This window comes from Cricetulus griseus, chromosome 2, assembly GCF_003668045.3.
Source record: "Cricetulus griseus strain 17A/GY chromosome 2, alternate assembly CriGri-PICRH-1.0, whole genome shotgun sequence".
In the NCBI taxonomy this organism is placed as follows: Eukaryota; Metazoa; Chordata; class Mammalia; order Rodentia; family Cricetidae; genus Cricetulus; species Cricetulus griseus.
Genome location: NC_048595.1, coordinates 175,543,126 through 175,565,374, shown reverse-complemented (window position 1 = coordinate 175,565,374; position 22,249 = coordinate 175,543,126). Strand labels below are relative to the sequence as shown.

The 22,249-nt window shown below is 44.3% G+C and overlaps 1 protein-coding gene across 1 annotated transcript; it reads right to left on the bottom strand.

Moving 5' to 3' along the window:
- Positions 1-17,088: 17,088 nt before the first annotated feature.
- LOC113834334 (MLV-related proviral Env polyprotein-like) lies at positions 17,089-19,829 on the bottom strand. The gene has a single exon (XM_027402765.2). It carries the CDS (start codon positions 19,496-19,498, stop codon positions 17,519-17,521), a length of 1,980 nt encoding a protein of 659 aa, XP_027258566.1. The 5' UTR covers positions 19,499-19,829; the 3' UTR covers positions 17,089-17,518.
- Between the last annotated feature and the right edge of the window lie 2,420 nt (positions 19,830-22,249).

Here is a 22,249-nt window from a genome sequence, read left to right as displayed (position 1 = left end):
CCCTGTGGGGGCTCCCACTGAGCCAGCCATAGCTCCTCTAGAAGGAAGAGCAAGGTACTGGGGAGTGAGCAGCAGTGGGAGCCTCTCTGGCCTGGTACCCAGTAGTCCTCACCTTTGCTTTCTGACCTTTAGTACTGATAAAAATTCTAACTTTCCTGACTACCCGCATTAGAAATAGAAAAATTCAGATTGTGTGTCTGTGGAACACAATGAATGTCAACAAAGCCATTGACCTCTTCAGGTCTCTGTGCTCTTTCCCCTTTGGGATCTTATGAAGTGCAACTCAGCCAGAACAACCCAGACACTGGCTTTCAGGGAAGGAAGAGCCCGCTGAGTGCTTCTCTGCACCTAAACTACAAGAGAATGCAAAGAGGTGGGTAGCACCAGGCTCAGTTAGAAGCAGTTTATAAAAGTCAAACAAGGGGCTGGGAAGGTAGGTCATTCGGTTACCTTAGGCTTAATTGAAGTCCGCATCCATTAGGCTTTGGATAGGAAAGGCAGTAAATTCAAGGAGACACTGAGATGAATAACAGGGGACTAAGAAGTTTACTAGAAAAATTACTAAAGCCAAGATCAGACAGACAGAGGGGCAGCAGCCTGACAGGGACTTCAAGGAAAGTTCATACCCCAGCACCAGATGCAGAGATGCTGGGCCTCTGAAGAGAATCAGATCCTTCATTACAGGTGAGGGAGACTCTTTTTATACCATTTTCATAATGGGAAAGTGTAGCAGGCTTTTTGAACCACCAGCCCCCAAATCATGACAGAGACACTTAGTAATGAATACTAGATCTTAGTTTTAGGCTTGTCCCACTAGCTCTTATAAATTATATTAACTTGTTCATCTACATTTGCCTCGGGGCTTTTTACCATTCTTTTCATTATGCATGTCCTATTTTTCCTGCTGCTTCTGTGTCTGGCTAGCTGGCATCTGCCTGGGTATCCCTGAGTGTGTCCCTCTTTTTCTCCCTCATTTTCTCTTCTCTCAAGTCTAGATTACTACTCCTACTTATTCTCTCTACCTTTCAGCCCTCCCTATCCCTCTACTGCCCAGCTATTGGCTGTTTAGCTTTTTATTAGACCAATCAGGTGTTTTAGGCAGGCAAAGCAACACATCATTACTTGGTTAAACAAATGCAGCATAAACAAACGTAACACATCTTTGCCTTGTTATACAAATATTCCCTAACAGGACGGGGCTTCACTGCAGATACCTGCAGCTAGGCTGTCTGATTCCCAGGCAGGAGGCCTGGGAAGGGAGTGGGGAATTGAATGTGTCCCAGGTTAAATGTCCAAGTGTACTAACTGAGCACTCATAGACAGTGTCCCAGTGGATTACCTACAATGTCTGTGAGAGAAGGCCCCAAAGAGCCTGGATTCTAACATTACATTCATACGAGATCCCCAGCATCCACATAAGTGCCAGCGATGGGGAGACAAAGGCAAGGACCTCTGTTTGCTGGCCAGCCAGTGAGCCAAGTTACCAGACTTCAGGTTAAGTGAAAGACCCTGATTCAAGTAATAATGTGGAAAGTGATTAAGGAAAACCCATGATGGTGACCTCTGGCCTCCACATGTATGTGCACATATGTGCATGTATACAACACACACACATACACACACACACAGAGAGAGAGAGAGAGAGAGAGAGAGAGAGAGAGAGAGAGAGAGAGAGAGAACAAAAATGCTGGTGATAATGTGCAGAAAAGTGAACTCAGTTGGTATGGCTGTAGGTTAATAGAACTGAATGGAGAACAGTATAAGGGCCCCTCAAAGAACTAAAGATGGGTCTACTGTCTTAATTAGGGCTTCTATTTCTGTAAAGAGAAACCATGACCATGGCAACTCTTAAAAAGAAAACATTTAATTGTGTGGCTCACTTACAGTTTCAGAGGTTCAGTCCATTATCATCATGGCTGCATGCAGGCAGACAGGATGCTGGAGTAGCCGAGAGCCTTATATCTTGCAGGCAACAGGAAGTCAACTGAGACATTAGGCAGTATCCTAAGCAAAGAAAACCTCAAAGCCTGCCCCCACAGAGACACACTTCCTCTAATAAGACTATACCCACTCCAACAAAGCCACACCTCCTAATAGCACCAACTCCCTATGAGCTTATGGGGACCAATTACATTAAAACTACCACATCTACCATGTAATCCTGAAGTTCCTCATCTAGCTATCTTTCTGTGATAATGTCAACTTGACACGCTCTCAAATCAACAGGGAGATAGGGCTCTAGGCACATTTGTAAGGGGTTTTCAAGGGGCTGGAAAGATTTCTCAGTGGTTAAAGGACTTGCTCTTCCACAGGACCTGAGTTCCCAAGCATCTATATCAAGCAGCTCACAAATTTAGAGCCCTTGGGACTCTAAGACTGTCTTCCTCAGATACACTCTTGGTTCTCCTACTTGTTCTCTTCATCTGTCACACATAGCCTCCAGCTCCCTTCAAGTCAGACTACAAGATGTACCTGCCGTATCATAAAGTCTGATGTCTGCCACCTGTCTACCTACCTCAACAAGTCAGTAACTTCACTTGCAGGTACTGGCTCTCAGCCAGATCGCCTTGGCACACCAGTTACCTAGGCTGTGTTTGACTTAGTATCAAGACACAGCACTGGCTAGGATGAAAGCAACAAAATCCTAATAGGTTTAATACTTTCAACTACCCATATAACCTGACCAAACTCTGTAGACCATTGCAGGTAAACTTTGGGTCTGAGGCATGCTCAGAAAAACCCAAAATAATTCAATACTGTCTCCATATTTCAGTGCATAATGGAACTTCAGAGGCAAGGAATGCTTCTTTTTATCGACATAAATGCAAACATGACACATGAATCATCTAATATATGTCATAAGTCATAACCTACCAGCAAGTATTGTCAAAGCATCAAAGCACAGCAGTAGGTAAAAAAAAAATAAAGCAGCTAATACTGTTCCATTCATTAAGACAGTGACTAAACAAGGAATTGTTTGATCTTAAAGACATGGTGTTTATTTGGTGAATAGATTATTTATGTATTTATGTATTTATCTATTTATTTATGTTCCTGACAAACCACTTTAAAAAGTAGCAATGTGACTTCATATATATATATATATATATATATATATATATATATATATGAAGAGAGAGAGAGAAAGGTGGTAGGATTACCACCTCTTGATATCATCATCACCATGCTTTATCTTTCCCACTTTTGAGGCAAAAGCCCAATCCCTTAAGCCCTCAGCAACTGGACCTAGCAAAGTGAGAACTCTCCAAAAATCTATCTAATACTAAGTAATACCTCATAGCCAACAAGGCCCAACTTTCCCAGCAACTTGGTAAAGCAGCAAGTCATCCACTGACATCTCCAACCTTGCTGTTTCCTCATAGGTTCTGAGGTACCCTGTGGAAATAAAACATGTGCACAAATGTGCTAGTTGGGTTTTGTCACGTAGACACAAAATAGAGTCACCTGGAAAGAGGGAGTGAAGACTGCCTCCCTCACATTGACCTGTGGGCATATCTGGGGAGAATTTCTTGATTAATACTTGACAAAAGTGGGCCCAGGCACCAGGTGGTTCCAACCATGGGCAGGTGGTTCCTGATATTCTAAGAAAACAGGCTGAACAAGCCATGGGAAGCAAACAATTTAAGCAGGGTTCCTCTGTGGCTTTTGCTTCAGTTTCTGCCTCCAGGTCCCTGCCTTGAGTGATTGTCCTGACTCCCTCAGAGATGGGGTGTGACATGAGAGTGGAAAATGAAATAGACCCTTTGCTCCTGAAGCTGAATTTGGTCCTGGTGTTTATCACAGAAATAGAAAGCGAACTAGAACAACAAATAATCATTAGATTACACAAAACCTTACAACTCTCAAATCTTATTACATTGTCACACTCACAGGCATAATAACAACAGTATACTAAACCTGAACGATATTTCTACTTGAATGAACAAAAACATCTTTCTAATCCTTAGCCAGACATACTAGTAAAAATTAAGCACTTTTATCTTTCCTACACAAATAAATATGATTTACTGAAACCAGCATTTCCCAAATCTGTGTCCCAGATCTGAGGTACTAGAAGTAAAAAATAAAGGGCTCATGGTCTAGAAAGTTTGGAAATGATGCATTAGAAACAATATATGGAGCATCTAAAAGATTCTTGGCAGTAGAGAACAAACTGAACATTATATACTATGTATTAGTATGTGATTTATTGTATTTAGGCACATGTGTGTACATAAAAATAAATATAAAGCAGGACAGTAGTGGCACATGCCTTTAATCCCAGCACTCTGGAGTCAGAGACAGGTGGGTCTCTGTGAGTTTGAGACCAGCCTAATTTACAAATCAAGTTCTAGGACATGCAAGATGGTTACACAGAGAAGCCCAGTCTCAAAAACAAGAATGTCAAGATGCCTTGCAGGCACCAGCGGGAGACTGGGACAGTGGGCTAGGCTGAAGGGGAGTGGAAAAGAAGACAGTCATGAGAAGTCATGAAGCAGTTTCTTTAGGTTTGCTGTTGGGCAAGTTTGCAGAGAAAGTTAGCAGAGAGACATTTGTTGGAGCTCTTCTCTTTTCTCATTCGGACACCATCCCTTTTCTCATGCTCACATCAGCAGCTGAACACACAAGCTTTTAGAGCTCTGCTTGTGATCCATTATTTAAGGAGCTCATGCATAATCCATCACCCTGTTACCTTCCTGTTCACATCACTGCTGCACATGCAAGCAGAACTCCTCACTGCACGGAAGTGCATTAAGGAACACAGGGAAGAAAACGTTACTCATCCTGAGCAGAGAGAAAGGATCACCTTATCCACCGATGGGCCATCTGGAGTTTTAAAAAATGCATTATTTACAAAGCAATGTAACATAATTAAAGCTATGGTAGGCAGAAAGACCTGCATCCATACAGACTTGGGGGCAAGTTATTTGGCCTCCACAAACCCCAATTTCTTTATTGATTAAATAGTCTCACTCTTTCCTGAGTGGGACATAAAGATGCAAGGATGAATATATTCTGACCTGGCTCAGAATCTAATCCATTCCCCGGAAGGACTCAATAAATGATGGCAGCAACAGCAACCTTGAGCATAAGAAGACCTTTGATACATTGTAACCACAAAGCCAAACTAGTGGAAGACATCAGCTGAAGCTCCATGGTAGACAGCATGCTCAGGAAGTGTGAGACTCTGGGTTGAGTTCCCAGCACCAAGAAACAAATAAATAGAGGGAAATAGACAAGTAACTGCTTCCTTGGAACAGTGTGTTGAGAGAGTGTTAATATAGAATGTGTGATTTATAGGGAAAAGCTTGGAAATCATTACCCTAAATAACTAAGAAGAAATCAATTTGACAATGTAAATGGAAATAACAGAATAAATGCTGAAATAAACAATGGTTATTCTTCTGTGATAACTTTAATAATAGTGTCAACACCTCCACATACCACCTTCTGACATTTTGTTTGTCTAGTCTGGAAAGGAATTCAGAAATCTGTCACTTGAAGGAGCTGTGGCCCTACCCATCGTTGTCTAGAGAGACTACCAGCCAAGTTCTGGAGTTTGGCACACCCACTGGCTCAGTGCTCAGCAGGACTTAGCCTCCCAGGAGACCTCTCAGGGTGGCTTAGAACAGTCCTGGGTCTTGATAGAATTGTGTTACTGACACTGCAATCAGTGTCATATACCCAAAGCCTTAACCACGTCACGTGAGAATACATGGTTGACTATCTGTTTGCAAGGCGTCTCCACTGGAGGCAGAAAGGAAGTTAAAGACAATTAGGTCCCTCTTGATGGCAAAGCCTGTAGCAGCTTAGGAAAAAAACCAAAGTAAGGATATATTCTGCACATGAGTTGGAAGGCGAGTCACTGGTCCCCATTTGCATAAAGTAACAGATTCTGAGTCCCTTGTACCACTACAGGTCTTGCAAGGATAGTAAGCCAAGAATATGAGTAGAGAAATGGTGATTAGCATGTGTAAAGGTGGGGATTAAGAGGCAAAAGCAACTTCCTTTCAAGGGATTCTAATACCAGGAACATCTCTAACTAAGTTTATAATTGTTAATCTACTCAATTATTTTGCTAAGCTTTTAGCTGTTTTAAGCACTAAAACACAAGTATCCCTTGATGGCTTGATGGTTAGCATGTACAACTGCACATGCATTTTGCATCAAGCAAACACTAATTGGGCTTCCCCTATCTGGTAGGACTGCTGTAGTTGTTAACAGACTGCATGTACTTGACATGGTACATTAGTTTGCTTTCCTGTTGCTGTGGTAAATACCATACCACAAAACAACCTGGGGAGGGAAGTGTATATTTCATCTACAATTCCAAGGTAACACTCTATTACTTATTAGGTAAATCATGTCAGAGCAGGAACTCAAGCAGGAGCCTGGAGGCTGGAACTGAAGCAGAGACCATATAGGAATGCTGCTTACAGGCTTGCTCCCACTGGTTTGCTCATCTACCAGGCCCATCTGCCTAAGTATGGTACCATCCACAGTGGGATGTGCCCTCCTGTATCAATTAACCATCAAGAAAATACCAACTCCCCAGACATACCAACAGGCCAATCTCCAGAAGTAATTCCTCTGTCAAAGTTGTCTCTATCCAAGTGTCAAGTTGACAAAGACTGAGCAGCAGACTCAACAATAAATAAAACAAAATTTCCTGCCCATATAGAGTTTGTCTAATAATTATCAATGATAGAAGTCTGTGATGTCAGCTTATACAAGTCTAAGTAAGTACAGAAAATAACGAATATTGCCCACACAAATATGGCCAAAGATTCTGGGCCAGTGCAAATGAAGGGATGTACACTCATATGTAAATCCACAACCATGCTGGGAATAGATATTAAAAACACACACATTAGCACATTATATATTGTATGTTATATAATGACAAATATAACATATATGTTCTGTGTTATACATATGTGCTTGTGTATATATATGTATATATATATATATATTAAAAATAATCAAATTTATTCTCTCTAGGGATTGAGGCAGGATGGGGCAGCCAAGTGTGTGTATATTTTTAATATTCATTCATAGTGTGGATGTTGTAATAGATTATATATATTATCTCTATATAATATAGATAAAACATTTATGTATATGTATAATACATATAACCTGTATATGTAACAACAATTAAAGAAAAAGAAGCCATGAATTTGAAGGTGGTGGAGGTACGTGAGAGGGCTTTAGAGGGAGAAAAGGAGAGAGAAATGATGTAATTATAATCTCAAAAAATTAAAAATTATCTTTTAAAAAGAAGTCATGCAATGACAAATGAGGCATTTGCCAATTCAAGGTTTGTTCTATGCCTGCCAAATGAAATGGTAAAATGACAAAAATAAATGGATGCCCATAAAGTACTTAGCTAAAGCAACACTGCTGTCTTTATTGTAAGTCTGATGAGTTTCATTAACTATTTATTTACAGGAGCTTTGCTAATTGAAAAAGGCACTTGGGGAATTCTAAGAGGGCACATGCTTTTAATGGGGGAATAAAAATCGAGCCTGACATTAGTTTTAAAACAAGTTGGGAGAAGTAAACTGGTAGAAGAAATCTGACAAGCTCTCTGCCTGTGTCACCTAGGCTGAAGAGAGGCCCTGAACTTATACCTGCTACCCTGGTCTCAGCCCAGCCAACTCAGCTAAGGAGGATCTGGGTCCATCTTTGAAAGGTTAGATACGCATCAAGGACAGTTTGGAACTATTCCCTTCAGTTTCGTGTACATTGGCCTCCTGACTAGAGTACATCAGTAATTCTCAACAAAAGAAAAACCTATGAAGAATCGTTGCCCCCACTTTAAAGGAATAGTATAGAAGACTCTGAACTAACATATTCTCCTTCCCCTTAGCCTACAGGTAAAGATGGAAATAAAAGGGGAATGAAATAGATGTAAGAAGGAAATTGCTCGCGTCCCCATAGTTTTGCAATTACCCATCCCAGTGTCATTGAGAAGCTGCACATTGTGTTTTCTTAAAAAATCCAAACAGTGAGTTATTCTGAATGCCGGCTCTCTACTTATTCATGACAGGTTAAGATTTAAGTCTTCCTCCCCTTGAGTCTGGTTGGACTGGTGACTCTTGTGACTCTTGAAATCAAGAGAATACAGTAAAGCTGCCACCACCTTAAAGCTAGATCACAAAACACCCACTTAGCTGGGCCTTTGCTTTGAGAGTCCCATCCTACAATGTCAGGATCTGGCTGTTCTGAGACCACCATGTTTTATAAAAGTCCATGCCACATGGAGAAACTTGTACATGTCCTAACTATACACTTCAACAAGGCTAAACTGACAACAGCATCAGCACACAATACCACCACCAGGAATACAGTGTCTGGAGGCCATCCTAGTCACAGGTCTAGAAGCTTCTATCAGGGGTGAGGCCAAATATTAGAAAAACAGTTAAACCAAGTCATACTTATCTAAGTTCCTCACCCACAAGATCCATGAGGACACCAAGGGGTGTTGTTTGTTTGATTTTCATTTTATGTATATGAGTGTTTTACCTACCATCTGTCTCTGTACCACATAATGTAGTGTCTAAATTGTACAGAAGAGGGCATAGGAGTCTCTGAACTTGGATAATTGTGAGCCATCACACGTGTGCTCGGGACTGAACCCGGGCCCTCTGGCAGACCAGCCAGTACTCTTAACCACTGAGCCATCTCTCAAGCTCCACAAGGGTTGTGTTTAATACCACTATTGTTGGTGCCTTCTAATTTCCCAGCAATCCTAATAAGACAAAGACTCTACTTTATTGCTATATTACAGTTCTAAGATAAACTTCAGTACCCTGTGGTTGCAAAGATTCTAGAACTTGATGTCAAACTACTGAAATTCATAAAAACAAAAACATATTGGTAATGGTGTTGCATATTTCAAAACCTGAACTATGTTTGCCCCAGTCACTTGTTGGATAAAGGATGACTGACATATTATTCAGAGGAGGAGGTGTTTGGGCAATCCACTTATGAATAGAGGGCTCTCAGTGGAAACCTGTGGGACCTTGGAGGAGCCATACATGGAGGGAACCTAAGCAAATGAAGGAAGGATGTGGTTCCATGAGTCTGGCTTCAGCCTGATCCCTGGGGGTTACTGAATCACAGTGCTTGCTCAGTCTTCAAGCAAGAACACAAAGTTCTGTTACCTGTTACTCACTGACCCAGGGCTAGGGAGCAGGGAAGATTGGCCCTAGTAGCTCATTTTTGCACAAAGCCAAGCCATTCACACAGAATGCAGAAAAGTAAGGGCAGGTAATGAACAGTGGGTAACTGTGGCCTGTAATAATTCATAGCTAAGAGACTGATATTTCTCAACACAGAGAAATGGATGATGCCTGAAGAGATGGGAATGCTTACTGCCCTGATACAATGTTCATACAGCATACCCGTGGACCTAGTAGTACTAAGTTCCTTCCACGTGTATATGCTCTGCTCTATGACTTAAATGCACATATCTGGCTTTTCTAAACTATCATTTAGATTTTAGAAGATGGTCTCCCAAGTTTTACTACATTTGTCTTTTCTGGCCAATTTGTCAAGCCCATGCCAAACCCTGGGGGACAAAAGGGACCTCAGGTCTGGAGGGCCAAGCAGTCTCGAGTACACGTTCTGCCTGAGCCCTGCTGTGACATTCCCTGCAACACATTCATCCTGCTTGTGTGGGCAGCCAAGCCACTGCCAAGCCTTCCTGTAGCTGCCTGCCTTAGGAGGAGAGGCCAGGGGATTATGGGTCCATAGACAGATGACAGTATGCTGAGAATTCAGGAGCAACAGGGCCTTTGAGAAGATGAGAAACATCTGGCCAGGTTGGAATTACTTTTTAGGCTTCGTTTCCTTCCTCATTATTTTCTGCCACCATGAACTCTTGACACCTTATTTTGGCAAAAGGAAGTAAGTACCCTCATGGTGCTGAAGTTCTGGATATTTATGTGTGGTAAGAGTATCTGTAATTAGACCAGACATAGGGAGAGTCCTGGAAAAAAAGAGGATTAATGTTGCTGGATGTCTCTGCTTAGGACTAAATTCAAGTCAAAGTGCTTCCCATCAATTTCTCTCACCTACCTCTCAATGAGACTCTTGAAGGCTAAGCATTGTGGTGGCCATTTTGTGCAGAGAAATCTGATGCTTAGAAATGACTTAACCGTAGCAACACAGCAGCTAGAAATCTGTCTGTAGAACTGCCCACGCCTGCTTTCTGCCCCATCACCCTGACCTCCACCAGGCTGCACAATCTTAGCAGTATAGTGAAGAGGCACATTATAATGAAGCCTCGAAGGCAATACAAAGGAAGCGTGGTTGTGGTAAGCATAACTGAGACCAAGAAACAAGCCAGAGAGCAAAAGTCAAGAATTAGTCTCTGAGGACTCAGAATAACAAAGTCTAGGGATGTAGGAAATATCTCCTGACCAGCCATTCTATCCAGAAAAACTCTTCTGAGTCCCCACTGATGTTCATGAACCTCTATAGAATGGCATCCCATATGTGTGTTAATTATCTTTCTGTTACTGTACCAAATGCCTAGGGAAAATCAATTTATAAAGAGAAAAGGGCAGTTTTGGCACGCCCGTTGCATTTTAGTTCATAATTGATTGTACCCATGAAGAGACCAACTCCCCATTTCGGCAGCCATAACAGCTTGTCTGACCTTGTCCTTGTCACTAGAAAGTCAGATCCCTGCCTCATGGCAAGGAAGCAATCAGAAGTTAGCTGGTGGCGCTATGCTTTACGGCTCTGAGTGTGCTTTACAGACAAGTGCACAGCAATGACGCACAGAGCATAGCAATCATCCTGGGAGAGCCTATGGGCCATAACAACCAAATTGGCCAATCAACACAGGGCAAGCCCTACAAGCCTGGAGGCACACCAATCTTGAGCCTGTGTGTACCCCTAGACACTCCCCTTATGCTGCCCTACAAGATCTCTATGCAGCCCCTAGGAGCTGTCTTTGCTAGCCATCCACCATGGCAGGTGGGTGAAAGACCCGAGCTAACATGGGGTTAGCTCGTTAAACAACAATAAAGCCTCATGCAGTTTGCAGCAAGTTTTCAAATCCGCCTGGTGATTGCGGTGACCCAGGTCCTGGGCTGGGACCCCGGAAGCCTGAGTTTTCCAGGGGTCTAACACCTGGTGCTTTGAACCTATCAGGTGCATTCTGGTGGGAAGCCTAAAAATATTCCCTTTAAAACTTAGTTTCTTAGCCAGGCAGTGGAGGCACATGTCTTTAATCCCAGCACTTGGGAGGCAGAGGCTGGCAGATCTCTGTGAGTTCAAGGCCAGCCTGGTCTACAAAGCTACACAGAGAAACCTTGACTCAAAAAATTCCCCCCCCAAAGAATAAATAAATAAAACTTAGTTTCTCTCCCATATATTCAAGCAACATTCACCTCCCAAATACATTTCTCATAAGCTGTGATACCAAAGTGCACAGAAAACGTTTGTTCTTAAAGAAGCTATAACCATCCACCAGCAACACACAACTCATTGTCCCAGTGCATTGATTTATTTCCTTGTTTTTGTAAAGCTCATCTTCCAGGAATTTTGTGTGTCTGTAGAAAACTAGGCCAGTTTCAAATTCCTTCCTGAAAACCTAATCTTGAATGAGAAAGATTTCAGAGCAGCAACTGATCTGCAGCTATCGCCTCATTCAGGTTTCCAGCGACAACTCCAGGCAGCCAGGGAGAAGGAAGTAGTCACTTTGCCATTTACCATTTACAATATTTTCCTTCCCAGCTGAAGATGGTGGTTTACCTTGTGAAACTTAAAAAGCAGAGAAGGCTAAATTAAACTCACCTCTCCCCCTTCAGACTTTGTGTCAACAAGCCTTCTGCTAGTATAACGAATACCCAGCTTAAATCAATTTCAAGTATTTGTATCAATTTATGTTTTCAGCCCATGTCCACTTGGTACTGGCACTCTGGGTCTATGGCAACACAGTGTATCTTGGTAGGAGTATGTGATGGAAGCCTGTTCACCTCATGGCAGCCAGAAAACAAAAAGAGAAGGGAAGGGAACCAGGGTCCTAATAGTCTCTTCAAATGTGCAGTGGCTAAAGGTTATGCCACCTCCAAACAGCACCACATGCTAAGACAGACCTTCACACATGGAGCTTTGAGCGACATTCATAATCCAAACCATAGCAGCCTTGTTAACTAATACAAATACAACAATTATTCACTTACTATCCAACCCTCATTTTTCTCAATGTAATTTCTGTCACTCATCTTGCAAACAGATAGTCCCCAAGCCAATGCCAGTTTGATCCTTTCTGCTGAGGTTGTTGCTGTTGATGATGGCATTTGGAGGGGGTTAGTTAGAGTGGGGTTCTTGCTATATTTAGCTTTATGGCTGTTAGAAATGTAAATCTTGTGGTCCCTTTCTAAGAACCAGTCTTGACTAACAAAAGCCACCTTGCCCAGTCCTTGCTTCCTGCTCAAAGGCAGCCTCTTGACTGATAGGGACTAGAAAAGCCTAGACTGCCTGTCAGGAGACCAGCAGCCTTGGAGAGCAATCATATGTAGTTGTATATAACAACAGATGAACATTATATAAAGCTAAATGGATCAAGCACTCAACCCATATTAACCATATGCATGTATATGTTAAACCAGTCTTCATGATTCCTTTATACTATGCCATTATATCTTTGGATTTATTTTTGTGTCTACAAAGTTCACATTAATAGAAGATATCTGGGTTTGAAATTTTTTTGAATTGTATATTTCATGAGTTGTTATGACAAGTAGATGGTTGTGTCTAACACAAAACCATTCCTTCTGTTTTCAAACATCCAATTGTAAAGATAACAAGGAGGTATCTTTCAAGTAAGCTATGAGCCAAAATACATTGTGACTATTATCAGCATAATTAAAAACACCATTAAATGAGATGTTTCTTGGTGAATTTTATTGTTACTTGAAGATGTAGCTAAGAAAAACTACAGGACAAAAGAAAAAAGATATCATGAGTGTGAAAGCCACTGTGTACAGAGGCTTGACTTGTAAGTATGGGACCCCTCTCCCACCAATCCACAGTTTGTCTTCTATGCCCCCAAGCTCCAGGACACCTGTAAGCAGCAAAGCCTTCAGCCACATACCTGTAAGCCCAAGGCAAGGAAGAATTGAAACCCCATTAAGCCAAGTATTGTAGACTTGAGAAAGGGAAGGTTGGCAAGGGAAATTCTGGACAGCCAATAAGAAGAGGAAACAGTGATTGCTAATTAGGATCCTAGGGCCTGCTGCAGGGGCTACCTGAGCTTGGCTCACAGGCCTTCCAGTCTTCAAGAGAGGCAGCAACTGACTATCTCTGGTTTCTCGGAAAGAATGAAGTCATCTCATTCATTTGTGAAGATCAGAGATGTGCCAAGTTATATAAATCAATTGCGGTATTCAAGCGGCAGTGCGTTCTCATATTGGATCTGTTTTCTGGACGACAATCTTCCTGTATAAAAAGACTGTAGATTTAACAGGAAAATCAAGTCAATTTGAGAGGTCATTAAAAAGTGAGGAGAATTGCTGACTTGCTTGCAGGAAACTCTGGACTGGATTTATAGACCTCTAGGGTTCCCACAGACTGCTACCAAAGGATGGGTGCCTTGATGAAAATTTTGAGATGAACAACCTCAGATATAGGATGGCTTTGTGACAATGACCAAGAGAACCTATGATGATGTCTCTTAAGCTATATACCCAGAACTTGTAGACCAATGGAGCTTCTACCTCACTCTATGAACCCAGAACAAGGAAGTCACCTTGAAGAACCTTCAGCAGCAGACACCCCCACACATATAGCTGACAGCCTGGCATGTGTCCTAGTTAGGTTTTTTATTACTGTGAAGAGACACCATGACCACAGCAACTCTTCTAAAGAAAACATTTAATAAACCTAGTTTACAGGTTCAGAGGTTTATGTCATAGCCCGGCATGTCTCAGCCCCAAACCACAGAAGCCACAAGGTCCAGCCCGAGTAGGGGAGTGTGGACTTGGGAATTCCTACTAACCCAATGGCGATAAAGACCAGACATAGGCATCTTGTCATCTTTAGAGGGCTCTTAGTTCCATGCTGCAAAACTGGAGTCTCTTCTTTATTCAGCATCTCCCTGGCTGTTTCCTAACCTTACTTCCCTGACCCTGAGACCACTTCTCTTCCATCTTCCTGGACCCTATCAGCAGATCTCTCTACCGTCTCTCTGCCAGATCCCTCCTAACTCTCTCTGTCCTCACTTGTCCCATATACCTAACCCTCTGCCCTGGTGCAGGCCTATTCAAATGCTTAGTTCTGTAGAGATGCAAACTAGGGGACATTCTCCACTTCGGCTGTGCCATTCAATAGCAGATTAGCTAGCATCTGCAATATAATAGTAGACCCAAGTTCCCAGTTACTGGAACTGGAGGTTTGGACCTCCAGAAATTCTCTAATGGAATTTTCCTGGCTCCTGACAGGTTTAGTCCACTATCATCATAGTGGGGCAGCATGGTGGCATACAGACTGACATGGTGCTGGAGAAGTAGCTGAGAGCTCTACATCTGGATTGTCAGGCATCAGGGAGAGAGAGTGCTATTGGACTTGGCTTGAGCTTCTGAAACTCAAAGCCCAACCCCAATGACACAGTTCTTCCAATAAAGCCACACCTACCCAACAAGGCCACACCTCCTAATAGTGTCACTTCCTGGGCTTTTGGAGCCATTTTCATTCAAACCATCAAAGCATGGATCTCTCTTGTCTCCGCTCTCTTCTCCAGAGTTTTCACTGATGTCTACTCCCTGTTTTCACTAACCTGTCTGTATCACTGGGAGACATACCACCCAGTATTTACGCTGTCACCATCACCACCCAGTCAGTTTTAGACCCACCAAAACCAGAACCACTTGTAGTCCATAACTGCATCTCTGCTCTGCTGATACCAGATAACTCCCTACTTGGGCCCAGTCAGTTTGGGGCAATAAACCTGGCTTTTGTGTAAATACCCATATGCTTGAGAGAAGACATTCAGCTTACAGTAGAATCTATCTGTCTGTCTGTCTGTCTGTCTGTCTGTCTATCTATCTATGTATCTATCTATCTATCTCGTGTGTGTGTGTGTGTGTGTGTGTGTGTGTGTGTGTGTGTGTGTATGTGTGTGTGTGTGTGTGTGTGTGTGCGCGCACGCACGTATATGGGGAGGACACAGGTTAACTGTTATTGTTTTGTTTAAAAAGAAGAAAAGAGAAATATTGAGACAGACATATTGACTATAAGTTTATTATAAGGCCCGGTAGAATGGGGAGACTAAGAAGAGGAACAGGGGTAAATGGCTGACCGCCATGGCCGGTCGCCATAGAGAGACAGAGCGGGGAAACAGAGATGGGAGAGCATATACAGACAGAGAGAGACGGGGGAGAGAGGGAGAGAGGGAGAGAGAGGGAGAGACAGAGAGAGACAGAGAGAGAGAGAGAGAGAGAGAGAGAGAGAGAGAGAGAGAGAGAGAGAGAGAGTGTAAAGGGGCAGAGAGCCTATCTTTTAAAGGGGTCCTCTGCACCTGCGTGCAGACTTCTTTCCCATGGAACCTTGGGATGACCAGGGTATTGCCTGAGTGGATTCCACCAGGTAACAGGGGCAGGCCAGCATAATGCCTGAACCTTTCATTAACTATTGCTTTCCACCTTATCTTTTGACACAAAGTCTCTCACTGAACCCAGAATTCACTAATTAGCTACACTGGCTAGTCAGAGTCTCTAACTGAACCCAGAGTTCAGTGATTAACTGTACTATCTGGCCAGGGCCTCTCACTGAACCTAGATTTCATTGATTAGAGCTGTACTGGCTGGCCAGGTATCTCTAGGGATTGGACTGTCTCCTCTGGCCCTACTTGTACATATGTGTCAGGTATCTGACCTCAGGTCTTCACACTTTCACAGCTGACATTTTTTCCCCAGTCCATTACTATCACAGCAGGTGCTTCAGACTTGCAGAAAGATGCCCAGCATTTCTTGAAATATTTCCTTGATGAGTAAGATATATGTTATACATACTCCACCAATGTATAAGGTTTTTCTAGTTATTTGGGTTTTTTGCTTTTCTTTGTTTTCTGTGAGTGAGGCTGTCACTGTATTGCCCAGTCAAAGTGATGGACTTAAAAGATCTCCCTTCCTCATGCTGGGCAATGGTGGTGCATGCCTTTAGTTCCAGCACTTGGGAGGCAGAGGCAGGTGGATCTCTGTGAGTTTGAGACCAGCCTAGTCTACAAGAGCTAGTTCCAGGACAGCCTCCAAAGCCACAGAGAAACCCTGTCTCAAAAAAACAAACAAACAAAAAATGATGTCCCTTCCTCAACCAGAGTAGCTGGGACTACAAGTATGCATCACTATTAAAAGATCCCATAGTCTACCTTCAGTTCAATAGAATTTTTAATTCAAATACCTCATTCAAACTAATTTATTGTCTTCCATCATCCAGTACATCTTTAATGGCTATATAATTAATTATCCCACTAACAATATACAAAGAGACCACAGTTTTCTTCCCATTCCTCACTTCTGTTCCTACTCTTCCAGAGTCATTGTGTTTCGGTGCTGAAGAACAAGTGCTCTTTTTTTTTCAAAATTTACTCACTCAAGTATTTTTTAAATTGAGTCCAAAATGTGACAATGTTATGCTAAGTGGCCTTGATAGACACACTAAAAGTCACCAGCAAATATTAAATGACTTTCCACTAAAGACAACTCCACCAGTGTGTTGTCTCCATTTTTGAGAGAAGCCTGATGATCCCTCTGTTATATCTTACAAGACACAAGAACAGAGGAGAATCAAGTCTTACTTCTGTTAGTGAATATTAGTCAATGTTCTTTAAAGGGTTGAGAAAACTAGGGAATGGCTCCTGACTGTTCTGGAAAATGGGTCCTTGCTGTTATAGAGACCATGATTGCACATGGTGCTCCAAGAGAGCAGGCAGGACCTCCTCACTATGGTGGACAGCAACACTGCCTTCTGCATGCTCACAGGGCTAAAAGGCAAGTTAAAATGAAAGACCCCCGCAGAGGTACTTTCGTGGAAGAAGACCCACACCCAGGAATCAGCGAAACCACGAACTTTGGATGCAAGAACAAGAGGATTTATTAATAACACGGATATCCGGGGCTTAGCTTCTGTTTTGCCAAGCCCCGAGCCCCGGAAGGAGGGTCCTTTTTATAAGGGAAAACAGGCATAGTACAGAAGCGAAAAGCATCAAATCAGCATTTTCTCAAGGTTTAATAGCCAGGCGAAATGGCCTTATCTCCTGCCGGTCCAGATGGCTGGCCTTGGGACGGAGCGATCCGGCGGGGGTTGGCCTTGCGTGGGGCGGGGAGTGAGGGCCAGCAGCTGCAGAGATCAAAAGGTCGGGGAGAGTGCTAAGGAGGGGAGAGTGCTAAGGAGGGAAGGATGTATTCGCGCGCCCCGCCAGCTGCCGACCAGAGTAGAAAGGCTACGGCCCGGGGGGGGTCTTTCATCCCCCATTTCTCTTGTAACTGAATGGAATCTTTCATTCAGAGGTCTCTGGATATTCTGGATCTATCTGCTTTAGCTGGTGGTATTGTTGAGTTAAAACTAAGGTTTGTATGGCAGATAATCGTTCTCTAATGAATTGAGTTATCTTGTTCAGAATGCAGGGACCAAGTATAAGGATTAATAATAGAATAATCAGAGGTCCCATGAGAGTAGATACCAGAGTAGTGATCCAGGGGGACTTAGCGAACCATCCTTCGAACCATCCTTGTTGAGACTCAAATAGCTGTTGCCTCTGTTTTAGCCTTTCCCTAAGTTTGGCCATGCTGTCCCTAACTATTCCTGTATGATCTGCATAAAAGCAGCATTCTTCCTTGAGGGCAGCACATAGCCCCCCTTCCTGTAAAAATAATAAATCTAATCCTCGTCTGTTCTGCAGGACCACCTCAGAGAGTGATGTTAAGGATTTCTCGAGTGCACTGACTGACTCTTCTAGGACCTGGATATCCGTGTGCATGGCTTGTTGTAGAAGCTTAAAATGATTAATTCCCTGTAGGGCAACGGTTCCGGTCCCTATGCCGGCTGCTATGCCCCCCACTGTTATTCCTCCTAATAATAGGGCCACGGTAAGGGATATTGGCTCCCTCTTATATCGGGTTGATTTCCCTAGTACGCTGTAAACATATTCAGGTTGGTGGTATGTGACTTTGGGCCAAAGTTCTATCAATATACAAAAATCAATGGTGGTGTTGAGAACAGTGGTAGAGACACAGGGAGTCAACCCAGTACTGCAAGCCCAATAAGTTCCATAAGGGGCAACAAGGTATCGGCTGTCCTGAGATAATGGCTCTACTTGGTTACATAATTCTTGATGTGAGGGAGGAATCCTGCCTATGCATAGCCCCTTTCCTGAGACCTCAGATATTGTGAGCTTGTGCTGCATAGCAGCTCCACAACTGGTAGGTGCTGAGGTCTGGTTGGAGTAGTTGCCCAGTATTGCCACACCTTCATAATATGGGGGCTGGGAAACTAGGCATAACCAGCATTCCTGAGTCTTGTTGGGGTCTGAAAAATTTAAGGCTTGGTAAACTCCTTGGATTAATTGTAATAATCTATCTCCGGTACCTGGAGGGTCTCTGGTTAACTCGATGTTTAGGGCGTCTGGGGTGGGGGAGAAGATGACAGCATCTGGGGTAGGAGTGATAGCTTTAGGAACGGTAGGGGGTTCAGGGACTTGGAATTGGGTTGGGGCTCTCTGGTCCGCTATTACTGTGTTTGGCCCGACTGATTGTTGGCTTAGGGGAGTAATTTGTCTGTACAGGGAGAATAAGGTCACCGGATCTTTCCCTGCTCGGTGCAGCCGGAGTCCCCAGACTTTAGGACTATCCCAAGTAGTCCTTTTTCCAGCATCTGTGAACCTTAGGATGAGAGGGTTGCATTTTCCTCCGGGGGTGGCGCCTTGAAAACCTCCCCCTCCGGCACTATCATAACAGGGTCCGCAGGCTCTTTGCCCACATCTCCATGGTCCTTTCCCTGCGTACCCTGGGATCTCCCTCCGTTTGAGAGTGATGAAATCCCAAGAGGAAGAGGGTTTCCAGTAAGCCTCCCCTGTGGTTTCACATCCCCAGCTTGCACAGTACCCTTCCTGTGGCCCCCCGCAGTCATGAGTTGGTCTATGGCCGGGGCAAACATAAAAATCCTTGCTTCTTGTTCCTATCCTTCCCCCAGGGTGGTGGCATCCGTACCCTGGGAATGGTTCCTGGTCAGAGGGATCCCAATCAGACCCTACTAAGTCACATAGGTCGACATAGAGAGGAGGGAACCCATCATGTAGAGTCCCTATATAAGTGCTGAGGTTGGCTATTTCCCCGGTCCCTAGATTGGCTATTTTCCAGGTGATATTATAAACCCTGTGGGGGTTAGTTGCTACATGGGGGGTAAACAGACAACCAATCAACAGGAGGGTGTACGAGAGAGTCTTATCTTTAAAGGATTTTGAGTGCGGTGTGCGGTCCATTCTGATGCAGTGGCTGAATCGGTGGGTCGGGCTGGCTTTACATGTGAAGCATGTATCCAAGCTGCAATGCCGTCTACTTTGAGTGCGGTGGGAGTGGTAAGCAAAACGATGTAGGGTCCCTTCCAGTGGGGTTCAAGGTTCTTGGCCTGGTGACGCCGGACCCAAACGGTGTCCCCGATCTGGTAGGAATGGGGGATGGTGGGATGGTCCCTCTGGTCTTTATAAGCTTGAGCAAGGGGTTTCCAAATCTCCCGTTGTACTAATTGTAGTGCCTGTAAATGAGCTTGGAGAGAAGGGGAGTTAGCAAAATCTGAGACATCTTGATCAAGAAAGTTAATGATAGGGTGGCCATCCCGATGCTACAGGATCCAATTTCTTGGAGAGGTATGCAGTGGGCCTTCTCCAAGGCCCCAGTTTTTGGGTGAGGACTCCCTTGGCATAGCCTCCTTTCTCATCTATAAAGAGTTCAAATGGCTTAGCTAAGTCCGGTAGACCCAGGGCTGGTGATTCAAGGAGAGCCTTTTTGATGTTGGTGAAGGCTTTCTTTTGGGGCTCTTCCCATTTAAAAGCAACCCCTGGCCGAGTGAGGGGGTAGAGGGGAGCCGCCATTTCGGCAAACCCGGGGATCCATAGGCGGCAGAAGCCTGCCGTTCCCAAGAACTCTCTCAGTTGGCGGGGATTTTGTGGGGTGGGAATGTCTAAGATGGCTCGCATACGGGCTTCCGTTAGCCATCGCCGTCCATCCTTTATCTTGTATCCTAAATAGGTCACCTGTTTCTGACATATCTGGGCCTTCTTGGCGGATGCCCGGTATCCTAGGCTCCCAAGAGTCTGGAGGAGGGCTCGAGTGCCTTCCTTGCATTCTTCTTTGGTTTTGGCTGCCAGGAGGATGTCATCTACATACTGTAAGAGGATTAGCGCGGGGTACCGGACCCGGAATCCTGCCAGGTCCTGATGTAAAGCTTCATCAAAAAGGGTGGGGCTGTTCTTAAACCCTTGAGGTAACCTAGTCCAAGTTAGCTGCCCAGAGATTCCAAGGTCAGCATCCTGCCATTCAAAGGCAAATATAGGTTGGCTGGTGGGATGCAGGCGGAGGCAGAAGAAGGCATCTTTAAGATCTAAGACTGTATACCAGGTATAGTTGGGTGGCAATCCGCTCAGCAAATTATAAGGGTTGGGGACAGTAGGGTGTATGTCCTCTATCCTTTTATTGACCTCCCTCAGATCCTGTACTGGCCTATAGTCATTGGTTCCTGGCTTCCTGACGGGCAACAAAGGTGTATTCCAAGGAGATTTACAGGGCACCAGAATCCCTTGTTCAAGTAACCTTTTAATATGTGGCCGAATTCCTTCGCGGGCTTCTTTAGGCATTGGATACTGTCTGACGGATGCAGGAAGGATGGCAGCTTTTAAGGTTACTATAATTGGGGCCTGGTTAATGGCAAGGCCCATTCCTCCTGTTTCAGCCCAGGCTTGGGGAAATTCCGCAAGCCAGTGATCAAGGGTTTCCTGATTGTTCGAATTAGTCCTCTTTTCATGGAGTCTATATTCATCTTCTATGGACATTGTCAAGATGGTAAGGGGAATTCCCTCTGGCCCTGTGACTTTGACTTCTGACCTCTCAAAGTGTATTTGAGCTTTTAATTTGGTCAATAGGTCCCGTCCTAGTAAGGGGTAGGGGCAATCTGGCACATGGAGGAAAGAATGCATAACCTTACCGGTCGCGAGCTGGAGCTGCCGATTTGTAGTCCAATGGTACTGCTTTCCGCCTGTAGCTCCCTGTACCCATGCAGTCCGGTGACTCAGGGGTCCGGGTGACCGATTCAGAACGGAATGTTGTGCCCCTGTATCTACTAGGAAGGTGACCGGATGCCCCCCGACTTGCAGTGTTATCCTGGGCTCAGGGGGGGGCTCCTGGCCCTGACTTCTCTAATCTTCTAGGTTTAGAAGGTCAGAGGTTCTTGGCCGTGGAGGCTTGGCCCGGGGGTTCTTAGGGCATTCTTTTGCCCAATGTCCTTTTTCTTTGCAGTAAGCGCATTGATCCCTGTCCAGGTGGGGCCCCCTTCTGCCATCCCTCTGCCTATTCTGTCTCTGACCTGTCACTACTGTGGCCAATAGCCTGCTCATCTCTCTATTCCGCTTACGGTCTCTTGCAGCCTCTTTCTCCTCTGCTTCTTTTCTCAGTCTTTCCTCTCTTTCCTGGGCTTCCTTTCTCCAACGTTCTTCTCTTTCTGTCTGTGTCTCTCTCTTATTAAAAATACGTTCTGCTTCCTTTAACAAGTCTTGGAGCGTATATCCTTGTAAATTTTCTAGCCTTTGGAGCTTGTTTCTTATGTCCGGAGCTGACTGCCAAATAAAGGACATAGAAACGCTGGTGGCCTGCCCTGGATCTTCCGGATCATAGGGAGTATACATTCTATATGCTCCTTTTAGTCTCTCTAGAAAAGTGGCGGGCGATTCCTCCGCCCCCTGTATTACCTGCTTTACCTGGGCCAAATTGGTGGGTCGGCGTCCTGCCCCCCGGAGACCCGCTACCAGCAACTGGCGATAGAGACGCAGATGGGTCCTACCTGCTTCAGTAGTAAAATCCCATTCAGGTCTTTCAAGAGGGCAAGCCGCATCGATTTCATTGGGCAGCTGGGTGGGCTGCCCGTTGGCTCCTGGGACATTCTTTCGTGCCTCTAGTAGAACGCGCTGTTTCTCCTCCGAGGTTAAGAGAACCTGCAAAATCTGTTCACAATCATCCCAGGT

Excerpts from the sequence above, each read along its gene's own strand:
- LOC113834334 (XM_027402765.2), bottom strand. The coding sequence starts at position 19,498 with ATGGACCGCACACCGCACTCAAAATCCTTTAAAGATAAGACTCTCTCG.